Here is a 19,415-nt window from a genome sequence, read left to right on the forward strand (position 1 = left end):
CCAGCGATGCTCCGTTCTTGTCCATCTCGATGTTTCTGTTCTCAGTGTGTGTTTCAGACTGAATGCTTCCCTTGGGGAAGCCCCCCCTTCCACCTCTCAGGACACAGACCCGTGGGCTGGGATTGGGGAGGGTTTATCAGAAACCACAGTGAGGCATGGGGGAGAGTGGATATGAAAGATGGACACCAGCCACACTCCCAGTTCTCCAGCTAATAGTGTGCTGAAGCGGCCACTATAATCTGAAAGAGCAGATACTGTAATCCCATAGTACTTCCTATTGGCTGCAGGACACAGTTCTGCCCTGACACTGAAATTTGGGTGTGCCTTGGTTCTGGAATTCACAAGGCTCACAAGTTGTGAAGCAGCTGTGGGTGGGGGCTGGGAAGGGTTTCAGCAGAGGAAGTGAGGTCAGTCAACAATTGATGCTTGTCTGAGCCTTTAGTCATTGTCTCCCCCAGCCTCTATTCCTGTCGAAGAGGGTGTGGGGGGCTGGGAGGGATGTCCTGGCCCATCTTACAGAATCCCCATATTAGAGCAAGACACCTTAGAAGTCTGCTTCTGCTTCTAACACCAACATCTTTCCACCTGGCTCTGAGGCCATCACCTCCCCAACCTTGTCATTTATTAATTTAATTAAACACTTTCATGGAGGTCCTGTGCTAGGCTCAGCCAGCTGGCATCTCTGCTATGAACTGAGATAAGCATCATGTCCCTTCATTCTCCTGACAACCCTATGAGGCTGGCACTGTTTATTATGCCCATTTAGCAGATGGGGGACTGAGGCATGGAGAGGTGTCACTTGTCTAGGGTTACACGACTAGTCTGGATTCTGACTTCAGAGTCTTTGTGGATAACCTGGAGGCGAGGGATAAAGTGGAGTCCTGCCTTCAGGGTGCTCACGGTGGTTGGAGCAAAGCAAGACAACAATGTCACTATTCTGAGCCCAGGCAAGGGCATGAGGAGGAAGGGTTTGCTTCTCTCTCCAGGAGAAGCCATTCTGCTCCCCTCCCCAAAGCATCTTGTCCGCCTTGTCCCAGCAGTGTCCCGAGGGAGGCTCCCCGTCCCCAACTCTAAAGCTCCATTTGGTGGGGTGAGGGGCCGGCCTCGAAGGGGGGCAGTCCAAGGCAGTTTCCAGCCTCTCCCTCCATTCTGGCCGCCCATGGTGGAGAGAGGTATGTATCCCTGTCACTGAGCTGTGCTACGGCCAGAGGGGCTCAGACCGTCACCACTGACTCAGAGCTGCCCCATCTGGGCCTGTTTACCCTGCGCTGAGCGCTGAGCAGTGCGAGGCTGCGGAAGGGGGTGAAGGGGCCGAGGGGGGAGGCTGAAGAATTTGGACAGACTGGGGAGTCCCCGAGGGAGGGGGAGGGAGGGCGGAGCCAAAATATTTCGGACCCTGCCAGCCCCAAAGTCTGCCCGTGCTTCTGAGCCTTCTAGGCGGAGGACCTGGAGTTTGGGGTGGGAAGACAGGTAACTTCTCTCCATTCTGCCCTCCCCGCATGTCGTTCCCTCGGTGCCCCCCTACCCGTCCAGGATTCCAGGCCGCCCCTCAGCGGCTCTGAGCGGGGAGGGGCACCTCCACCTCCACCCCTCCCCCGGCCGGCCCTCGTACGGTGCCTAGCGTCCCAGCACTGGCCCCCACGGCTCTGCGCCTGAACCCCACGAGACCCCCGCGGCCCAAGGCCAAGGCCCGCCCCCTCGGGGAGGCGGATGTGGGAGGCTGGGGGCGGGAGCGCGGCCTTGATCCCGGGCGGGGGCAGCCGAGGGGGATGCCGCCCTCGGATCTGCAGCCTCGCAGGGGAGGGTCCGGCCCTGAGCCCTGGCGAGGGTCGAGCGGGCGGCCGTCGGCTAGCTGGGCAATAGGAAACGGTTTATTAGGAGGGAGTGGTGGAGCCGGGCCAGGCAGGAAGACGCTGGAATAAGAAACATTTTTGCTCCGGCCCCTTTCCCAGTCCCGGGAGGCCGCCGCGCCAGCCGCGCCGAGCCAGCCCCTCCCCGGCCCCAGCCCTGCCCGGGGCCGCGCCCGGACCCCAGACCCTGGCCCGCTGTCCAGCGCTCGTCGTGCGACCGCGGCCGCCGCCGGGGAGGGGAGGAGGCCGCCCGCTGCACGCTCGCGGGGCAGGCCCAGAGGTGAGTCGAGGTCCGCGGGCCGGGCCGTTGGGAGGGTGCGGCTGACCCCAACCCCAGTGGGCCCTTCCCCATGGCATATCCCAGAGAGACCCTCAGAGAGGTCGCCGTAGGGTCAGTCCCAGCTCCTCGTAGTGCAAGCCGCCCGCCCCTCGCCCTGCACCAGCATCTGCCCATCACCCCACCTAAGACTGGAGGGGGCTGGACCGAACCCGCACTGGGAATCAGAAAACTTTGCTCCTGGGGCCCGTCACTTAGCTTCTCTCTTCTCTCATCCTCATCCATAAAATGGGCAGAAGGATCCCTGCCCTCCTTCACTTACAGAGAAGGGGGTCACATGTCCTTCCAGGAACCTGGATTGACCTGGGGGTGGTGTCTACTCCCCGCACTGATGAGCCTCCCCTTGAAGCCCATCTTTCCCAGACCAGTCCTGGCCACTCTTGTCAAAGGAATCTGACACTGTAACTCCCTCCCCCAAACCTCAGTTCCAACCCTGTGTGGTCAGATAAATCCCCAATGCATGGACTTCCTTCAGGATCCAGGTCAGAGGGGATCCAAGTCTCCCTCCAGCCTGGGACCCCAGGTTTTCAGTCTGCCCTGGAGGTCAGTCTGGAGGCCAGTGCTGTTATGACCATCTCAAGACTGGCCACCCACCCCCTCTTTTCTTCTCTGAGGACAAGGGCAGAGTGGACGATAGCTCTCACCCTCTCTATACGGGCAGCTTCTGGCTGAGTCAGGGTCTGTCCGACATCTCTTACCCCTTACTGTTTGTTTGTCCTGGTACCTGTCTTCTCATCTTATCAGGTGGTTAAAAATAGCTACCATTTATTGAGTACTTACTATGTAGACACTTAGATACATTTTTGTCATGTAATCCTGGCCACAGCCTAGCAGAAGAGGTGTTATTATGTCCATCCTACAGAAGAGGAAAGAGATTCAGATTTGAATCACTTGTCCAAAGCTCCATGGATGGTTGGGTTTTTGGTAACATTTGTTAAGTGCTTGCTGTGTACCACTTAGTACTCTGCTAAATAATTTTACTACATTATACCTATGAAATGAGCACTATTATTATTCCCCATTTTTCATAGGGGAGCCTAAGCCTCAGAAAGTTCAAGTAACTTGCCCCAAATCTCATAGCCCTAAGTGGTAGAAGCAGGATTTGAATCCGGGTCTACATGATCCAGAGACCACAACCTGACCTCTGTGCTATACTGTGCTGCATTTGCATTCTGTCTGAGATCCTAAACTCCAGACTTGATGCTACATCCCAGCGCTGTGAAGTGATGCAGATGAAAGTGCCCCTTTGTGACGGTAAGGGGCAACCCAGGATGAGCAGCTCAGTCTGGTCCTCTGCTTTATGGTCCTGTGCCGATGTGCAGAGCAAGGCGCTTCCAGCCCCATGACAGTCACTGCTGTGCTGAGCCACTGCTGCGGATGCGAGCCGGTTATATCAATCCCTCAGGTGTGCTGGGGAGAAAGGGATTGACATCCACCTTCTGAGCACACCTCTACTCTGCTTCTCCCCAACTAGGGCTAAGCCTACAGCAAACAGATGATTTCTAAACAAACCCGCATTTGGGCAGCAGGTGATGAAAACTGCAGTCTCTTAATGCAATCCCCGCTTGCTCTTTTTTCTCTTTTGAGGGACTTACCTAACACCAAACAACTGCAGAAATAAAATGACCAAGTGAGGATTTATCACCAGCAATTTAAGTTGATCAAGACATACCTGGTGATTCTGGGCAAGAAACCTGACATCCCCGAGCTTCCGTTTCCCTATTGGATTGTCGTGAGGACGGAGATCAGCCATCAAGGTTCGGTACTTAGCACATAAGTATTACTCAGAGAAGGTTAACGCTTATTACTAAGAATTTCACCGTGGTAAGTTAATATTTGAAATTAGTTTAGCATTTGTGATTTCTGGCTTAAAACTGTGATGCTTCTAGTCAGCAGGAGTTCTTTCAAGAAGTTTTGTTAGACGTGAAAGGAGTCCACCAGTCTCCAGGAGTCTGTTTGTGCTAGAGTCAAGTCTCAGGGCGAATCAGGCAGGGTCAGCTCGGAGTTGGGACTGATCTGGACTCAGCACCCTCCTGTACTTAATCTTACGTCAGGCCCAGTTAAAAACTGGACAGTCGCAGTTTGCCTCCACTACATTCCCAGGATTAGACCAGAGGCGGATTCTGCAAATGCTGCCAAACCCTCCCTGCACTGTTCCTGGGCCCCAGAGGCTGGGCATGTCCTGAACAAAGCCCGCGCCCTGCCCTCCCTCTGCAGTGTCTCTGAGTCCCCGGTTCCAGCGTTTAGCCTTGTCTGTCCCTTCTCCAGTAGAAGGGGGGGAGAGGTCCCCGGGTAGGAATTAGAGTCCCTGCCCCCTGCACTCCACTCCCACTCACCCAGCGGGGTCCTGCCCAGTGAAATGAAAGCACGGGGACCAGTCAGCACTGTGTAGGACCCAGTTCTCAAAGTGTGGTACCCACACAAACTGATCAGAATTACCTGGGGAAATTTTTTAAAATGCATGTTTCTTACTGGTCCCAATGGACTAAATCAGAATCTGGAGTGGGGGTGAGACCAAAGAATGTGCATTTCTAATGAAGCACTTCAGGTGATTCTGCTGCGTAATTGTGTAGGTGAGAGGGTGCACTGGAGCACAGAGAAGTGAAAGCATGGGTAGAGGATTCTAGAAGGCTGCCGGCTATCATCCTATTGTTACCCCCTTCTGCTTCTTGCTGCATACTCTCTCCCTAGCTGCTTTCTGGGCAAAGACTGCCAAGGATGGATTCTCGCCCTTACCCCAGTGGGCAAATTCAGCTTGTCTGGGGCTCCCTCTCCAGCCACCAGTCCCACTGTAGAGTGCTTGCCAGACTCCCCACTGCCTTCTGGGAGGGGCAAGAGGCAGGAGGTCAGGCAGAGGCTGGGGACACAGCTGCAGCAGCCCAGGGCTCCGTTTCCTCCCCCAGCCCTGGGCCTCTGGGGCAGAGGAAGCCCAGGCAGGAAGGCCAGAGCTGCCACCAGCCAGTGAGGCCCACGGAGCGCCCCCCTCGCCCCCCCCCCCGAGTCATCCTGCCCTCAGAGCCTCAGCATCATGGATCTTCATTTGGCACCATTCTTAGACTAGGGGTCTTCTGCAGCCTATATGGCCATATGCCCAGCCCTACCAGCCTTACCACGTCATGCCAGAAGACACTCCCCCTCCCTCGTGGCAGCTGCCCCTACCTGGGGATCCAGTCCCCAGGCACACACCTGCATACTCTCCACCATTCAAAAGTCCTTCTTGCTGTCTGACCTCAGTCCTTCTTGCTGCAGCCTCAGCCCTAATCTTCTCATTCTAAACCTTTGAGAAATGAAGAAGGGGGTGGCTTCTGAAGCACTAGATGGTTTGGGAGCTGAGATGGGGACTGTTATAGATCAGAATTACTCCCCTAATGCTCTCCACCAAACTTCTGGAAAAGTTCAACCAGCCACAGAAGGTCAAACATTCAACGTCTAAGTATGTTTCACTTCCCTTCCACATCACTGGCCCTACCCCCACTCTTTCCCAGGACGGCAAGGAGAGAGAAGGGGGCCGGGGAGTGGCTCGGAGAGGGCGTCTTATACTCTGATGAGGGTGCAGAGAGGTTCCTTCACACCTGGCACAGCCCAGCACTGTCCAAGCTTTGTATCGTTGTTACAACCCTGAGAGCTCAGACATGGGCAGCCACCCTGGATTGGGATATGGCGTAGAAAAACACGGGACTGGGAGTCTGGACACCTGGGTTGTACTCCTGGTATTGCCACTGAATCCTGCCCGACCTTGCACAAGCCTTCTCTCCTGACTGAGTCTTAATCCCCATCTTCTCTAAAATAAGAGCTGGGCTTTGTGATTCACAAGGTGTCCTCCTAGGACTCCATCATGGGGGTGTCCCAGCCCCGGGTGGCTCCTGCAGACCTTGTAGCCACTCCAGCCTGCCCTGAGAATACGTCCTGCTCCCTGCTGTGCGTGACTCCTGCCTGTTCTATCCAGACCCCAATCTAAACAATCTTGATTCCTGTTCCCAGCTTGTCGGGACCCTGAATGGCAGGAAGTGAAGACAGGAGCCTGTTTATGTTTGAGGCAGCCAGGCCGGGGGGGCGGGGGCACTGGGAAAGGGGTGGGCAGGGGTGGAGGCTGGGAAGGGGTGGGCAAGCGGGCAGGGGACAGAAGGGTGGTGGTACTGCTGAGGAGATGCTCTTTCTACCCTAGTCCCGTAGTCCCCTTCTGCCCTCTGCACCCTCCAGTCTGAACTCAGCAGCAGGAGAGCTGGGAGTCCCCCAAGCTCTCAGTCACTTAAACATGGCTCCCCACCCTTTACCCCTAACAGGATGGTTTCCATGGGGAAGTGAACCAGGACTTCCCCTGCAGGCCCCTCCCCAAAGCCAGACACAGGGAGGAGGGAGGAGGCCTCCCTGCCCCCCCCACAAAAAAACTCCCAGTGATTTCCTCCGGGTGGGAGGGACCCACGGTCAGTGGCTGAAAACACTGAAGGGATCACATTTCATAGATGTTATTGCGCCCCTTCTCCTCTCCAGGGACCATGACCTTGGACCCTCCCAGGAGAACCCTTCTGATGCTACTGACGGCCTTGGGCCTGACCCAGGGTGAGTACTGGGCAGCAAGTATGGAACAGGGGCCTGGGTGGAGAAAGGGCTATCTGGGCTCAGCTCTTGTTGGGCTGAATTTGAGGAGCTGGGGAGGAGGAGGACTTAGGAGCTTGGCTGGAGGGCGGGAGATGGGCTCAGTGGGACTAAGCTCCCGGCTACCCCAACCCTCCTGTGCTGTCCTCCTGATCCAAACCCGCAGGCTGCTGCTCTGTCGGACTCCAGGGTGGGACCGCTATCTGGGGGTGCGGGCAGTGGGGATGTTGGCAGGGAGGGACTGGGAGAGCCCTCAGAGTTGGCGCTGGGGGCTGGGCTGGGCCTGGAACTGGGAGGGGAGGTCCTAGGATCAGGGAAGGGACAGAAGCCTGGTTCCCCTGGTGGCAGCTGCCCCTGGCAGGGATAAGTCACTGGAGGGAAGGATAATCTGAGGATGGAACTGAAGGACCAAGGCCTCAAAGATTTGAGAGCTCAGAAGGCGGGGGCGGGGGGGGGCAGGGGGCAGACCTGGGTATTAGGCTTATCCTGGGGAGTTGGGCCCAGAGCAGCTGAGCTTCCAGTGTGTCTCCCAGGCGACCCCGTGAAGCCCTCTCGGGGCCCGCTGGTGACCTGCACGTGTGCGAACCCACACTGCAAGGGGCCTACCTGCCAGGGGGCCTGGTGCACAGTAGTGCTGGTGCGGGAGGAGGGCACACACCTCCAGGAACATCGGGGCTGCGGGAACCTGAACCAGGAGCTCTGCAAGGGGCGGCCCACCGAGTTCTTCAACCACTACTGTTGCTACAGCCCCTTCTGCAACCACAACGTGTCCCTGGAGCTGGAGGGTACGTACAGCTGCTCCAGCAACCCCTCCCTGTCTTCTCAGACTCTGCCCTCCCCGCCCTGCTTGCCTCTCGTGCTCTGGCCTGGAGGGCGGGGGAGGCAGGACCCTGGGATCTGACTGGCAGAGTGGCAAGGTGGGGGGCGTCTGGCCCGGTGGAAGCTGGGCCTCAGTGTCCCTCCTGTGCCAGCCACCCAGACTCCGCCAGAGCAGCCGCGAGAAGATGGCCAGCTGCCTCTGATCCTGGGCCCCGTGCTGGCCTTGCTGGTCCTCGTGGCTCTGGGTGCCCTGGGCCTGTGGCATGTCCGGCGGAGGCAGGAGAAGCAGCGGGGCCTGAACAGCGAGCTGGGCGAGTCCAGCCTCATCCTGAAGGCATCCGAGCAGGGGGACAGCATGCTGGGGGTATGGGACTGGGAGACCCTGGGACACAGGGTGGTGAGGGTAGACAGAAGACACAGAGCCAGAGGGGACCCAGAGGGGCAGGTAGCCGAGAAAGGCACAATGGCAGGCACTCAGAGATTTGATTGGGCGCTGGACAGGAGGGCTTGGTGAGTGAGAAGCCTGGAGAGACACAGCGGTGGGGCCCAGGTTGAGGAGGGAGAAACGGGTTGGGTGGGTGCTGCCTCTCAGCGGCCTCTCGGTGCTCCCAGGACCTCCTGGACAGTGAGTGCACCACCGGCAGTGGCTCAGGGCTCCCCTTCCTGGTGCAGAGGACAGTGGCGCGGCAGGTCGCCCTGGTGGAGTGTGTGGGTGAGCAGTGGGTGAGCCCGGGCGATGGGGACCAAGAGCTCCCGTGAGCTTGGGGGAGGGGTGAGGGAGCTCTTGGCCTCCGGAGTCACAGGGGGGGCCAGGCCTGGCTCCGGCTCCGAATGGGAATTCTGCTGGCCAGGGAGGGGGTTGGAGATGGGTGAGTGCCAGACCCTTCTGCAGGAGCTGGGGTGGAGCAAGAGGCAAATGGGGGTGGCTTGCCGGCTGCCTTTGGGTCTGGATTAAGTTAAAACATAATCATCAGAGGTTCTGCAGATGAAGTCAGTGCAGCATAATGATGGGGGACTCCTCTGGGGATTACTGTGCCCAAGGGCTCTGTGTGTCCGGTATGTGACCCCCTCCTTCCTCTCCGGCCGTCGGATCAGGAAAGGGCCGCTATGGCGAGGTATGGCGGGGCCTGTGGCACGGTGAGAGTGTGGCCGTCAAGATCTTCTCCTCGAGGGATGAACAATCCTGGTTCCGGGAGACTGAGATCTACAACACAGTGCTGCTCAGACACGACAACATCCTAGGCAAGCGGGAGGGTGCTGTGCCAGGCCCCCGGCTCTCATCCCCCCGCACTCAGGGCTGGACCACCACCTCGCCTCTGGACACTGACCTAACCCTGCAGGACTCCCAGCCGGCCCTCAGCTTCCTCAGCCCTCTGATTCCAGCTTCCCCTCTGACCTAAGCCAGACCAGCCCCCACCCCAGCCCCAGCTTTGCCCTGACCTAGTCCATCCTCTGTCCCCAGCCCTGACCCTGACCCGTCGAGCCTCCTTCATCCCTAGACCCTTGGTGAGCCACCTGACCCTCCGCCCACAGGCTTTATCGCCTCGGACATGACTTCCCGCAACTCAAGCACGCAGCTGTGGCTTATCACGCACTACCACGAGCATGGCTCGCTCTACGACTTTCTGCAGAGGCAGACGCTGGAGCCCCAGCTGGCCCTGAAGCTAGCCGTGTCCGCGGCCTGCGGCCTGGCGCACCTGCACGTGGAGATCTTCGGCACACAGGGCAAGCCGGCCATCGCCCACCGCGACCTCAAGAGCCGCAACGTGCTGGTCAAGAGCAACCTGCAGTGCTGCATCGCGGACCTGGGTGAGCGGGGAGGGGCGGGCCCTTCGCGGGGGTGTGGGGTCCGTGAGCTCTCCCTTTCCACGCGGTACTGCCTTTGCTGGTTTGGATGCCTGGCGTCGGTGATGACACTGATTGGCGCTTTAAAACTTACAGACATGTGTTTGGTCTCATCTCACCTCTGCAAGAGCCCCACAAGTTGCCTTAACGTTCTTTTCAAGCCCACACCAGCCGAGCTCCAGGAGTTAGGAGAAAGGGGCAGGGAGCCAGCAACCTGGGTTCTCATCCTGGCTTCGCTGACTACATCGCTCCCCGTCACCAGGCCTTGGGGTTCAGCTCTGTGAAATGGGCATCATAATGCCTGCCTCCCCTACTCACATCTCGCTGGGTTCTTGCACCTAGAGAGCACCACACAAGCACAGTGTAACTGGGACAGTTATTCTCCCCGTGGCTGCTGTCTCCCAGCCCACCTCAGGGCGGGTCTCCATTTGCCGGCCCCTCTTATGTCCTACCGTCTCTCTCCATCCCACCTCACCCCCGGACCCCAGCCTCCCAGGGCCCATCCTGTCTGTGGGCTGGGATGAGTGGCAGGAGTGACAGGCCCGGTACCCACAGGCCTGGCTGTGATGCACTCCCAGGGTAGTGACTACCTGGACATCGGCAACAACCCGCGAGTGGGCACCAAGCGGTACATGGCCCCCGAGGTGCTGGAAGAGCAGATCCGAACCGACTGCTTCGAGTCCTACAAGTGGACGGACATCTGGGCCTTTGGCCTGGTGCTGTGGGAAATCGCCCGCCGGACCATTGTCAATGGTGAGGATCCCCCCTGCACAGGATGGGGAAAGGGGAATAGGGTGGGTGGATAGACAGGCAGGAGATGGGACTTCCTGCCATGGCTGGTGCCCGTGGCCTGAGGGGCTTGTGGTCAGACCTCCCATATTCCCTTTACTGCCACTCACCAGCTGGTCCAGCTGAATGACATTTTAAGGTTCATCTGAGTCTGGTTCTGGCTGTGAAATCTTGGGTAAGTGATAATAATAAAAATATTAAGAGCAGCTAACATTTATTGAGTTTAAATATGTGCCAGATGCCACGCTGTATACATGTATTATCTTATTGAATCGTCCTTTGTTGGCAGGGAGGTGGTATTGCTTAGTGGTTAAGAGCGTGGGTTGGGAATCGGACTGCCTAAGTTCAGTTCCTGATTTTGCTGTGTGCAAGGTACTTAACCTCTCTGTGCCTCAGTTTCCTCATTTGTAAGATGAGAATAAAATAATTTCTAGTTGTTGAGATAATCCAAATAGTGTGTTCAGGGCAGTATCTGGAGCTGTTCTGTAGCTCAGTGAATGTTAGTGGCAATTATTGTTGTAATGACGCATGCTTGACACAGTATCATCCCCATTTTACAGATGTGGGGATTGAGGCACAGAATTACAGCTGGCTAGAGGCAGCACTGGGGTCTGAAACCAGGCAATCTGACTCTGGGGGCCAGTGCTCTTCATTACCGTGCTTTTTATACCTCTCTGGTCCTTGGTTTCCTTGACCACAAAAATGCGGGATATAATAGTGTTTGCAGTGCCTGCTTATTACTGCCTTATTATTATTATTAGCCAAGCCGTGCAGCATGCGGGATCTTAGTTCCCCGACCAGGGATCGAACCCGTGTCCCCTGCATTGGGAGTGTAGAGTCTTAACCACTGGACTGCCAGAGAATTCCCTGCTGCCTCTTTATTACCGTGGGTGCCACAGGGGACTCAGATTTGGAGGGGCTGAGAGCAGGCAGAGGGACCTCGTTCCTGATGGCCCCATATAGGGGGCCGCCCTGTGGCTGGTGCCCTCCCAGCCCTGGGGTGGATGGGTGCTGGGTGACGGTCTGGACCAGGTGGGGAAGTGATCAGTCTTTGCGGAGGCTGTCCATGGGGAGAGGCTGCTGGGAGTCCTGACAGGTTGGGGACCACCCTCTGGATGGGCTCAGGTCCCTGCCCCTTCAGACATGAGCTCTAGAGGCTGGGGCTGGGGAAGGGGGCACCTGGAAGGAGCCGAAGCCCCTTGGACCAGGCCTCAGGCAGGAAAGGAAGGCTGGACCAGCCTGGGCTGAGGGGGAGGCTGATTGCCGACTCCTGGAGCGGAGGGAAGCTCTGTCAGCCCCACACAGATTCGTGGCGCATTATAAACACTGTAATCTGGTGTCAGCGCCGGCGCTGATTAAAGGCCCATTAGACACGCTCAGGCCTCTGTGCAGCACTGATTAGGGCTCGAGCAGCACAGGGGCTGGCCTGGAAGCCCGCCACGGGGAGCACAGCTGGCGTGGGCTCTACCGAGGTTGTGGCTGTGCTGTGTGGCTGCGGCTCCCAGCCTGGGGCTGGAAGCAGGGTGTGGCCTGGGGCGCTTTTCTGGGGTCTGGCCTCTTCTGCCCCAGTGCCTGCAGCTCCACAGGCATCATCTTCAGAAAGCTCCTGCTAAGGACCACGCACTTCGGATGACCAGGGGAGGGGGCACTGCTGGCTGAAGGGGTCAGCAGAGGCCTGTGCCATCCCTGAGAGTGGGTGGATGTGATCTGGACCTGGGTAAAAATCTCTTTCTCTGAGGAGATGTGTTTTCTCCCCCTTTCCCTCATTCCACATCCTCATCCAGCAGTCAACCAGCCTCCCTTCCTTAAGTGTAGCTTGGAGGTCAAGAGCATGGGCTTTGGTTAGACTTTCTGGGCTTAAATCCTAGCTCTGTCACTTACTACCTGTGTGATTTTAGACAAGTTTCTTAACTTCTCTGGCCTGAATTTCATTGCTTATAAAGTGGAGCTAATAGTATTGCTTACCTCATAGAGTTGTTGTGAGGATTTAATGCCATGCAGTTAGGACAGTGCCTGGCACATAGTAAGTGCTCAGTGAATATTAGGTATTTGGGGGCATCTGTGATAGTTGGGGCCTCGGAGCAGTACCCAGGCCCTGGGTGGGAGGCAGCTGTGGAAGGACTGGAACAAGATCTGGCCTAGGAATACAATGAGTTTAAGTCTTGACTCTGCCATTACTAGCTGTGTAACCTTGGACTCAACTTCTCTGAGCATCAGTTTCTTCATCTGTAAAATGGGTCTTTGGGTTGCTGTGAAGACGAACAGGATAATGCATGTAAAGTGTTTATAGCACAATGCCTGGCATATATGGTAAATGTAAAATAAATGGCAGTAATTATTATTATTTATAAATATATTTATTATATTATGGTGTCTCTCTCAGGGGTAGCATGGCCAGGCAACTGGTTTCCTGGACCCTGGGACAGAGGGTGGGCAAGGCTCTCCTCTGGGTGATATTGGGCCTCCTTGAGGTCCCAAGTGACTGTCCCATTGCCCTCCATCCCTAGGCATCGTGGAGGACTACAGGCCACCCTTCTATGATGTGGTGCCTAATGATCCCAGCTTTGAGGACATGAAGAAGGTGGTGTGTGTTGACCAGCAGACCCCCACTATCCCCAACCGGCTGGCTGCAGACCCGGTAAGGCCTCTCTGGTGGGGCTGGGATGGCGTGGGGTGGTGGCTCACAGCTGGGATTTCTGGGCCCAGGAACTTGTGTCTGGCCTCTGCTTCACCTGGATAGATTCTGGGGGGACAGAGTCCAGGGTACTTCTCTGGGTACTCCCTCCCACGTCCTTGCCTGTGGACCTCTGGGACCCTCTGGTTATTCTGGTAACCAGAACACTTCACCTCGCCTGAAAAGTCAGAGGCTCTCTGCTGCATTTCCTGCCATGAAGTTTTTGTTGTTGTTGCTCATTTTTGTTCTTTCTCAAAACACTCCATATACTTACACAGGACACATGCATATGTGTATATAGACACACAGGGGCATGCACGCGCTTCTACACAAACACATACTCACAGGTACACACACATGCACATATATGCCAGACTGTTGACCCCATGAAGAGGAAGAGCATGTCTCCTTTGCTGACCCTTATCTCCCTGTTACCTGTCACAGTGCCTGGCACACAATAGGTACTCAATAAATGTTTATGGAAAGAATGAATACACGTACACATGTGTATACATGTATGTATACATAGACACGTGTATATTTCTGCACAACACACAGATCCACAAAAAGCCACTCATATGCACTCCTGTGCACACACACATACACTCTGTCTCAGGAACCGGCTTGAGCTCTGAGGTGGAGTGAGGCTGGCTCACTCTGGGACCGCTGAGCTTCCTGGGATGGGTTCCTCCCTAGACACATGCATTTTGAGGACGCAGCCAGGGTTGGTGGAGGTGCTGGGAGCCACTGCCCTCTACACTGGGGTCCCGCTGCAGATAGGCATGTGGGAGCCCCGAGGCCTGCAGATCTCCCCTTTCCTGGATCTTGGTGGAGATGAGGGCGGGGTGTACTCACAAGAGGGTGTCCCCGAAGATCTGAGTTACATATCTCTTTCCGTCCTGCCTGCCTTTCTCCATCCCCTTCTCACTCCACTCCCTTCCTCTTCCATTTTTATCTTTCTTTTTCATCCTTGCCTGGTTCCCGCCATTCTCCCTCTTACCACGTCTGGCCCTCGTCTCCCCCTCCTTTCTGACACTCTCGTTTCCGTCTTCTCATCCTTTCTGTTCTGCTCGTGTCTCCCCACTACTGGGCATCCTCCTCGCCTCTTCCTTTCCACCTTCCCTGACCCGTGTCTCTGCTTTCTCTCCTCTGCTTCGCTCTCCCTCCCCACAGGTCCTCTCAGGCCTGGCTCAGATGATGCGGGAGTGCTGGTACCCAAACCCCTCTGCCCGCCTCACTGCGCTGCGGATCAAGAAGACACTACAGAAGCTCAGCAACGGCCTCCAGAAGCCCAAAGTGATTCACTAGCCGCAGGCCTGAAGCCTGACTCCCCTCTGCCTGCAGTGTGTGTGGTGGGCAGTGGCTGGTGGCCTGTCTGGGTAGAGGTTCTGTGAGTGTGCGCTGGGGAGGGGAGTGCCCCTCTGTGGGCAGCTGTGCCTGCCCAACTCGGCCCCCAGCCCATCCAGCCAGAAATACAGCTGGGCTGAAACCCGATCCCCCCACCTCACCCGCCACCGTCTGGCCCGCTCAAGGCAGCAGGCTCCCTGACGCCGGGCTCGCTCCCCACTCCCACGCCCTGGGTGCACCCCCTACCACCCCCAGGACCCGATGCAAAAGAGGCCTCAGAGCCAGGGTGGCCAAGCCAGGGAATCCCAGTCCCGGGCCCAGAGTCTGGGCCTGCACTTTATCCCCTGCCGTCAGTCAACCCCCACCGCCCCACCAGAGCTGCCAGGGTGGCACAGGGCCCCGTCCAGCCTTCAGTAGACACCCTGCCCTGCCAGGCTTTAGCCTCTGTCCCAAGCCCCAGACACCCAGGCCCATCGGTTTTTCTCCGTGGGTTTGTATCTCAGCTCCAGGCCGCCTTGGGCCGCTGTCTCCTAGACAGGACCCCCGCTAGCTGAATGCTAGCTGCCCAGGAGAGTGGGTTGCCTGATCCTGGGGCCCTCCTCCACTCCCCTCCTAGCTGACTTATTGTGGCATTAAACCCAAGGAGTCTTGCTGCGGGTGTGGCAGAGTCATAGGCCAGTGGAGAGGTGGCAGGTCAGATGGGCAAGGCCCAGGACTTTCAGAATAAACTGAGAGGATGTCGGAGCCAAGCACGGCCGCCAGGGAAGGGCTCAGCTGGGAGTCAGGAGACCCAGGGTCTGGTCCGGGTGCTTGCTCTACAGGACAAGAAGTAGGCCTTCGCTGGCCCAGGACCTTTGTTTCTTTATCTACATATTGAAAGATTTGTAGATGAAGATTTGGTCCTGATGTCTTTTGAGGTTTTTTTTCAGCTCTAAAGTTCTTTGAAATGTTTAGCCTGTGTCAGAACTCAGTTCATCAGTCTCTTGTACTCCTTGTGCCCCAGCCCCTGGCAATTTGCCTCAAGATGGAGATTTGAAAATAACTTTAGCTGAGGCCAAGGGTGTCTGAAACGCCTCCTAGTTTAATTCTCCAAGCTCCAGTTCCTGCCTTAACCCATGTCTGTGGCCATCCTTGGGCTCACACAGCCCTGGGCCTTCTGGAAGGCAAGCCAGCCAGCCACTCACCTGCTCTGTAGCTTCGCCTTCTCTGCCCAGGGCTGATAGGGGCCAGGGGCCAGCTTCCTGCAGGGCCTCAAAGCTCAGAAGAAATCTGGCTCCAGTCAGCAAGCCTGCAGCACCCAGGTTCCTGCTCCCCACTGGCCCCTGGCCCGGGCCCATACCCTTGGCCGGGCCCCAGAGAGTGTGTGTCTAGGAAGAACCTGGTGGCTGTAGAGAAACACATGGAAAGTTCGGCGTTTGGAAATATCAAGGGTGTATGTCCATGTGCTGAGGAGGTTACCCTGAATCCTAGGCGGGTAGATGGGCTGGAGGGTGATGGGGCTGGAGGTGGGGCCTAAGGGTTGGGGGTGAGGAGCAGGGCTCCGGCTAGGGACATGACAGCCCCAAACTTGGGAAGACGTGGCCTCGCAGCCCTCAGCCTGGGACAGGGTGGAGAAGGACCCTCAGTTGTCCACAGGAGATTAAGGAAACACAGCCTCCTTCCCCTCCTGCTGGAAACGCCCCAGCACAGCCTCCCTGGCCGGCTTCTCGGCTTCTCGAGTGTTTCTTCCTTCCACCGTCAGAGAGGCACCTTCCCAGGCTGCCTCCCAGCATTGTGCAAGGCCCGGAGGAGAACCAGGAAGTGAAACTGGGTGAAACAGAAAGCTACATGGACCTGCCACGTTCCCACATCGTCGTGGGGCACTCTGCTTCCCGGTAGTGTCACGTCTTCTGGTCACTGGAACCCACCTAGCCCAGGAATCAGGACACTCCTCAAGGGTTTTATCTCCACTGGATTTGGGGGTTAAAAGTCTCCTGAGACTCTACAGCCAGAAACTGAAGGCAGCAGCTCCCCAAAGGCTGGAAAATCCCTAAGAGGAGAAGGTCTGAGGCAAGAGGCGGAGTGATGGGGGAGGGTTGAGGGAAGGGGCCAGAGTTGGGAGGACAGCTGTGGCCAGGGAGAGAAGGAGGCATTGGTGAGAGCAGTCTGCATAATGCTTCTGAATTCAGGACGGTGTTCCAAGGCCGAAATGACAGTCTCTTAACCTGGAGATACTGTTCGTGGGAGCATTTAGCTCGTGCTTAGCACATAGTAGGTCCTCAATAAAGCATGGTTGAAGGTCCGGAGCTCCTGCTGAGTCTTCGCAGCCCGGTGCCTCTGCAGTGGCCCATCGCAGAGGGAACCAGAGGGTACGGGGAAGAAGAGGGTCCCAGGGTATCCTGCCCGGGCTTTGCCCTTGAGAGACAAGTCACAGTTGGCTCAGGCCCCTACTTGGAGCCAAATCTCAGTTCCCACCGCCGGCTGGGAGTAGCCTGCTCGCGGCGCCTCCGGATCGCCCTCTGCTGGCCGAAGGGCTACCCAGCGGCCGCCTCCCGCCCCACCCCCGCGCGGGGGATCGCCTGCCTTTACCCGCCCAGGAGCTCCTCACCCGGCGCTAGCGTGCTTGACCTTCCCCATGCTTCTGTTCTGTAGGGACTGTCCCCCGAAAACCACATCTGGAAAGGAGCTGCGTCCTCACTCAGAGGCAGCTTGGACCCGCCCGCCTTAATTCCCTGTTCTCAATCCCCTCCTTAAATGGGGCCCCCCGCCTTGCCTGGAGTCAGTCTTCATCCCCAGAATGAGAAGGTGACCGCCATCCTCGGGAACCCACCTTGGCGTCCTGGGCGGGCTCAGACAGCACCTTTCCCTCTCCCCCAACCCCGGGAAATTGGGGGCGGGGACATACCATGGGGGAGGCAGGTACTGAAAGAAGACAAGAGGTGACTTTTCCATTTGACCGCCCAGCCTAGAAAATCTGTGCCTTTGCAGTAGAGACCCCCTTAGGGAGCCACAGAAAGGGGTACCCTTGGTAAAAGGGTATCCCAAATCGTTTTACCACGAGGACCTGCCCTCCTCCCAGCAGACCCCAAGGCGGCCTCAGGCCTGGAGCCGGCTAGGACTCTGGATGCCTTTGTCCATGGACCTCCACAAGAGACAGTACCCTCCTTCCCAGAGGACCTCTTACACCAGCTTTGGGGAAATAAGAGCGTTCCTGGCATCCTGCAAAGGCAGCTTTTCCCCTCCTCCTGTGCCTGCCAGTCTCTGGTCCTTAAATCCCCACCCTGATGTCCACATTATGGTTGGCGTGTGGGCAGAAGGTCCGTAAGAATATTACGGAAAAGAAATCACAAGAAGACAGGCTGGGATCTGGGAAAGGAGAATTGGCTCGTTGCCCTCCAGGGTTAGAAGAGTCGGTGGGAGGTCGCGGCATCTAAGCCCCTGCCTCCACGTAGAGCCTCAGGGAACCTGCCTGCCTTTGAAAGAAGAAAACCCATCAACTTCTTCGCAGCTTTGTTCTGCTTTCCTGGGGGACCCCAGGCTCCAATTTCCTTACCTATATAAAGAGGGAGAGGATCATTTGTGTGGTAAGGATTCTCTCTGAGGGGTGATGAGTGTCTGTGTAACATGCCCAAATGAGAGTGAAGCTGGTTCCTGGAGCATGAGCTTTGATGCTGAGGACCACGCCCTCCCCTGCCAAGCCCTCGTGGTACCCAGTTCTCCCTATTCTCCCAGTCACCGTTCTCCCTCAGTCCTGCCCCACATCTACCCTCAGAGGGTGGCTCTTCCCCCTCCAGAGCCTCACTCACATCCAGATTAACAGACCAAGAAGTGGCAAATCCCCATGCCTAAAAGATCCAGCCCTAGGGATGGAGCGGAGGGGTGCACGTCCGGAGTCCAGTCTCCCAGGGCGGGGACTGATCCTGACTGTGCAGCCATCACTCCGGGTGGGCGACTCTTGGAACGAGCTGCTTCTACCAGGGCCACGTTCAGATTGCTAGAAATAGAGACAGAGGGCTTCTTGTCTTTGCATATGATCTGCATAATGTCATAGACACACAGTCTATTTTCAGGCAGCTTTCAGGTTAAAGTGTTGTCACTGCTGCCCTGCGGGTGTCACGTCTGGATGAGTCTCTTCTCTGTTCTTTCTCACCCACCCACTCTTACTGACCTAGATCCCCAACTGCAGGAGCAAGTGGTGAGGTGGGGGGCAGAGCAGGCTTGTCCGGGGAGCCAGAGGGGCAGGGCAAGAGGCACACTGGCATTTCCTTTACTACCACCAGCACCACCAAAAGCAGAGTGGGGCTGCTCAGGGGCAACTGGTAAGCAGAGGCAAGGAACGGGAAGCAAGGTGGCCCATATTCTGTTCTACACAAACCTTTTCTGCCTCTTCTACCAGAACAGCCAGTTCCCATACGGTTGATTCAGTCTTCTGCCAGTTTGAAGGAAGACATCTAGATAAACCTGTTCCTCTCGGCCACCATAAAGCTGGCTTGGCCCAGCTATCCCTCTTGGACGTTTACTTTCAGCACTAAGACTTGCTCTTAGCCTCCTGTGAAATCTGACCTTCAGTCTGTCCCTCTCCCGGGAGTCCCACCTGGGAGACCGGTATCCTAGTCTGATGATCAATGTCTTTAAAGCATCTGGCACATAGTAGGAGGTCAATCAATGCTAGAGTCCCCTCCTCTCCTTCAGAAGTCTGTGCCAAGCACCTAGTTGTCCCAGGCCTGGATGCCAGAATAGGCACCATGCTCTGAGGGCTCATGGCAAACATGCTCGAAGGGCCAGTTAGGGTGACTTACTAGACGTCTGTTGACCTTGGCAAGTCACTTGGCCTCTCAGCTAGAAAAGAGGGGGGCTGGTGGGTTTTAGGGGCAAGGACAATTCTCATGTCACAGCTTGAGCCGTTTGGTGACCTGTCCTTGGTCACAGAAGGCTAGGGCTGGAGCCCCGGCAAGGGGATCATCAGGGCCTGTCTGCTGTAGTGTCTTACTATGGAGACCTAAGGATTCACCAGATGCCAAGGTGAGGAGCCTGGGAGACTTGCTGGGTCCTGGGAATCATGAGGCCACTCAGTCAGGCTGGATAGCAGCACCGTACCACCCAGAGCTCCTGGCCCCTGGCGTCCAGTCCCCCTGGACCTGCCTCATCCCCTTAGGCAGGCGTTTCCTGTTGATAAGAA

General features: G+C 56.8%; 1 protein-coding gene across 4 annotated transcripts; it reads left to right on the plus strand.

Annotated features, from left to right (window-relative positions):
* The first annotated feature begins 1,455 nt into the window (after positions 1-1,455).
* On the plus strand, positions 1,456-16,538 carry ACVRL1 (activin A receptor like type 1). 4 transcript variants are annotated; one of them, XM_059935921.1, is made up of 12 exons: positions 1,456-1,470; positions 1,953-2,130; positions 3,775-4,011; positions 6,679-6,747; positions 7,317-7,568; positions 7,755-7,966; positions 8,215-8,314; positions 8,698-8,844; positions 9,136-9,411; positions 10,003-10,200; positions 12,744-12,874; positions 14,084-16,538. In XM_059935921.1, the coding sequence occupies exons 4-12, from the start codon at positions 6,684-6,686 to the stop codon at positions 14,216-14,218; spliced, it is 1,515 nt and encodes a 504-aa protein (XP_059791904.1). In that variant the 5' UTR covers positions 1,456-1,470; positions 1,953-2,130; positions 3,775-4,011; positions 6,679-6,683; the 3' UTR covers positions 14,219-16,538. The 4 variants fall into 4 exon arrangements, with proteins under 4 accessions (XP_059791904.1, XP_059791903.1, XP_059791905.1 ...); XM_059935920.1 differs by lacking the exon at positions 1,456-1,470 and having other exon boundaries at positions 1,759-2,130; XM_059935922.1 differs by lacking the exon at positions 1,456-1,470 and having other exon boundaries at positions 1,759-2,130; positions 3,775-3,944.
* Positions 16,539-19,415: the final 2,877 nt, after the last annotated feature.

This window comes from Balaenoptera ricei, chromosome 10 (assembly GCF_028023285.1).
Source record: "Balaenoptera ricei isolate mBalRic1 chromosome 10, mBalRic1.hap2, whole genome shotgun sequence".
NCBI classification, from domain to species: Eukaryota; Metazoa; Chordata; class Mammalia; order Artiodactyla; family Balaenopteridae; genus Balaenoptera; species Balaenoptera ricei.

What these genes read in the sequence shown, in the direction of transcription:
- ACVRL1 (XM_059935921.1), top strand. Translation starts at nt 6,684, where the DNA reads ATGACCTTGGACCCTCCCAGGAGAACCCTTCTGATGCTACTGACGGCC. An exon ending in GGCCTTGGGCCTGACCCAGG is followed by an intron (nt 6,748 to 7,316) that starts GTGAGTACTGGG and finishes TGTGTCTCCCAG; the next exon opens with GCGACCCCGTGAAGCCCTCT. An exon ending in CAGACACGACAACATCCTAG is followed by an intron (nt 8,845 to 9,135) that starts GCAAGCGGGAGG and finishes CTCCGCCCACAG; the next exon opens with GCTTTATCGCCTCGGACATG.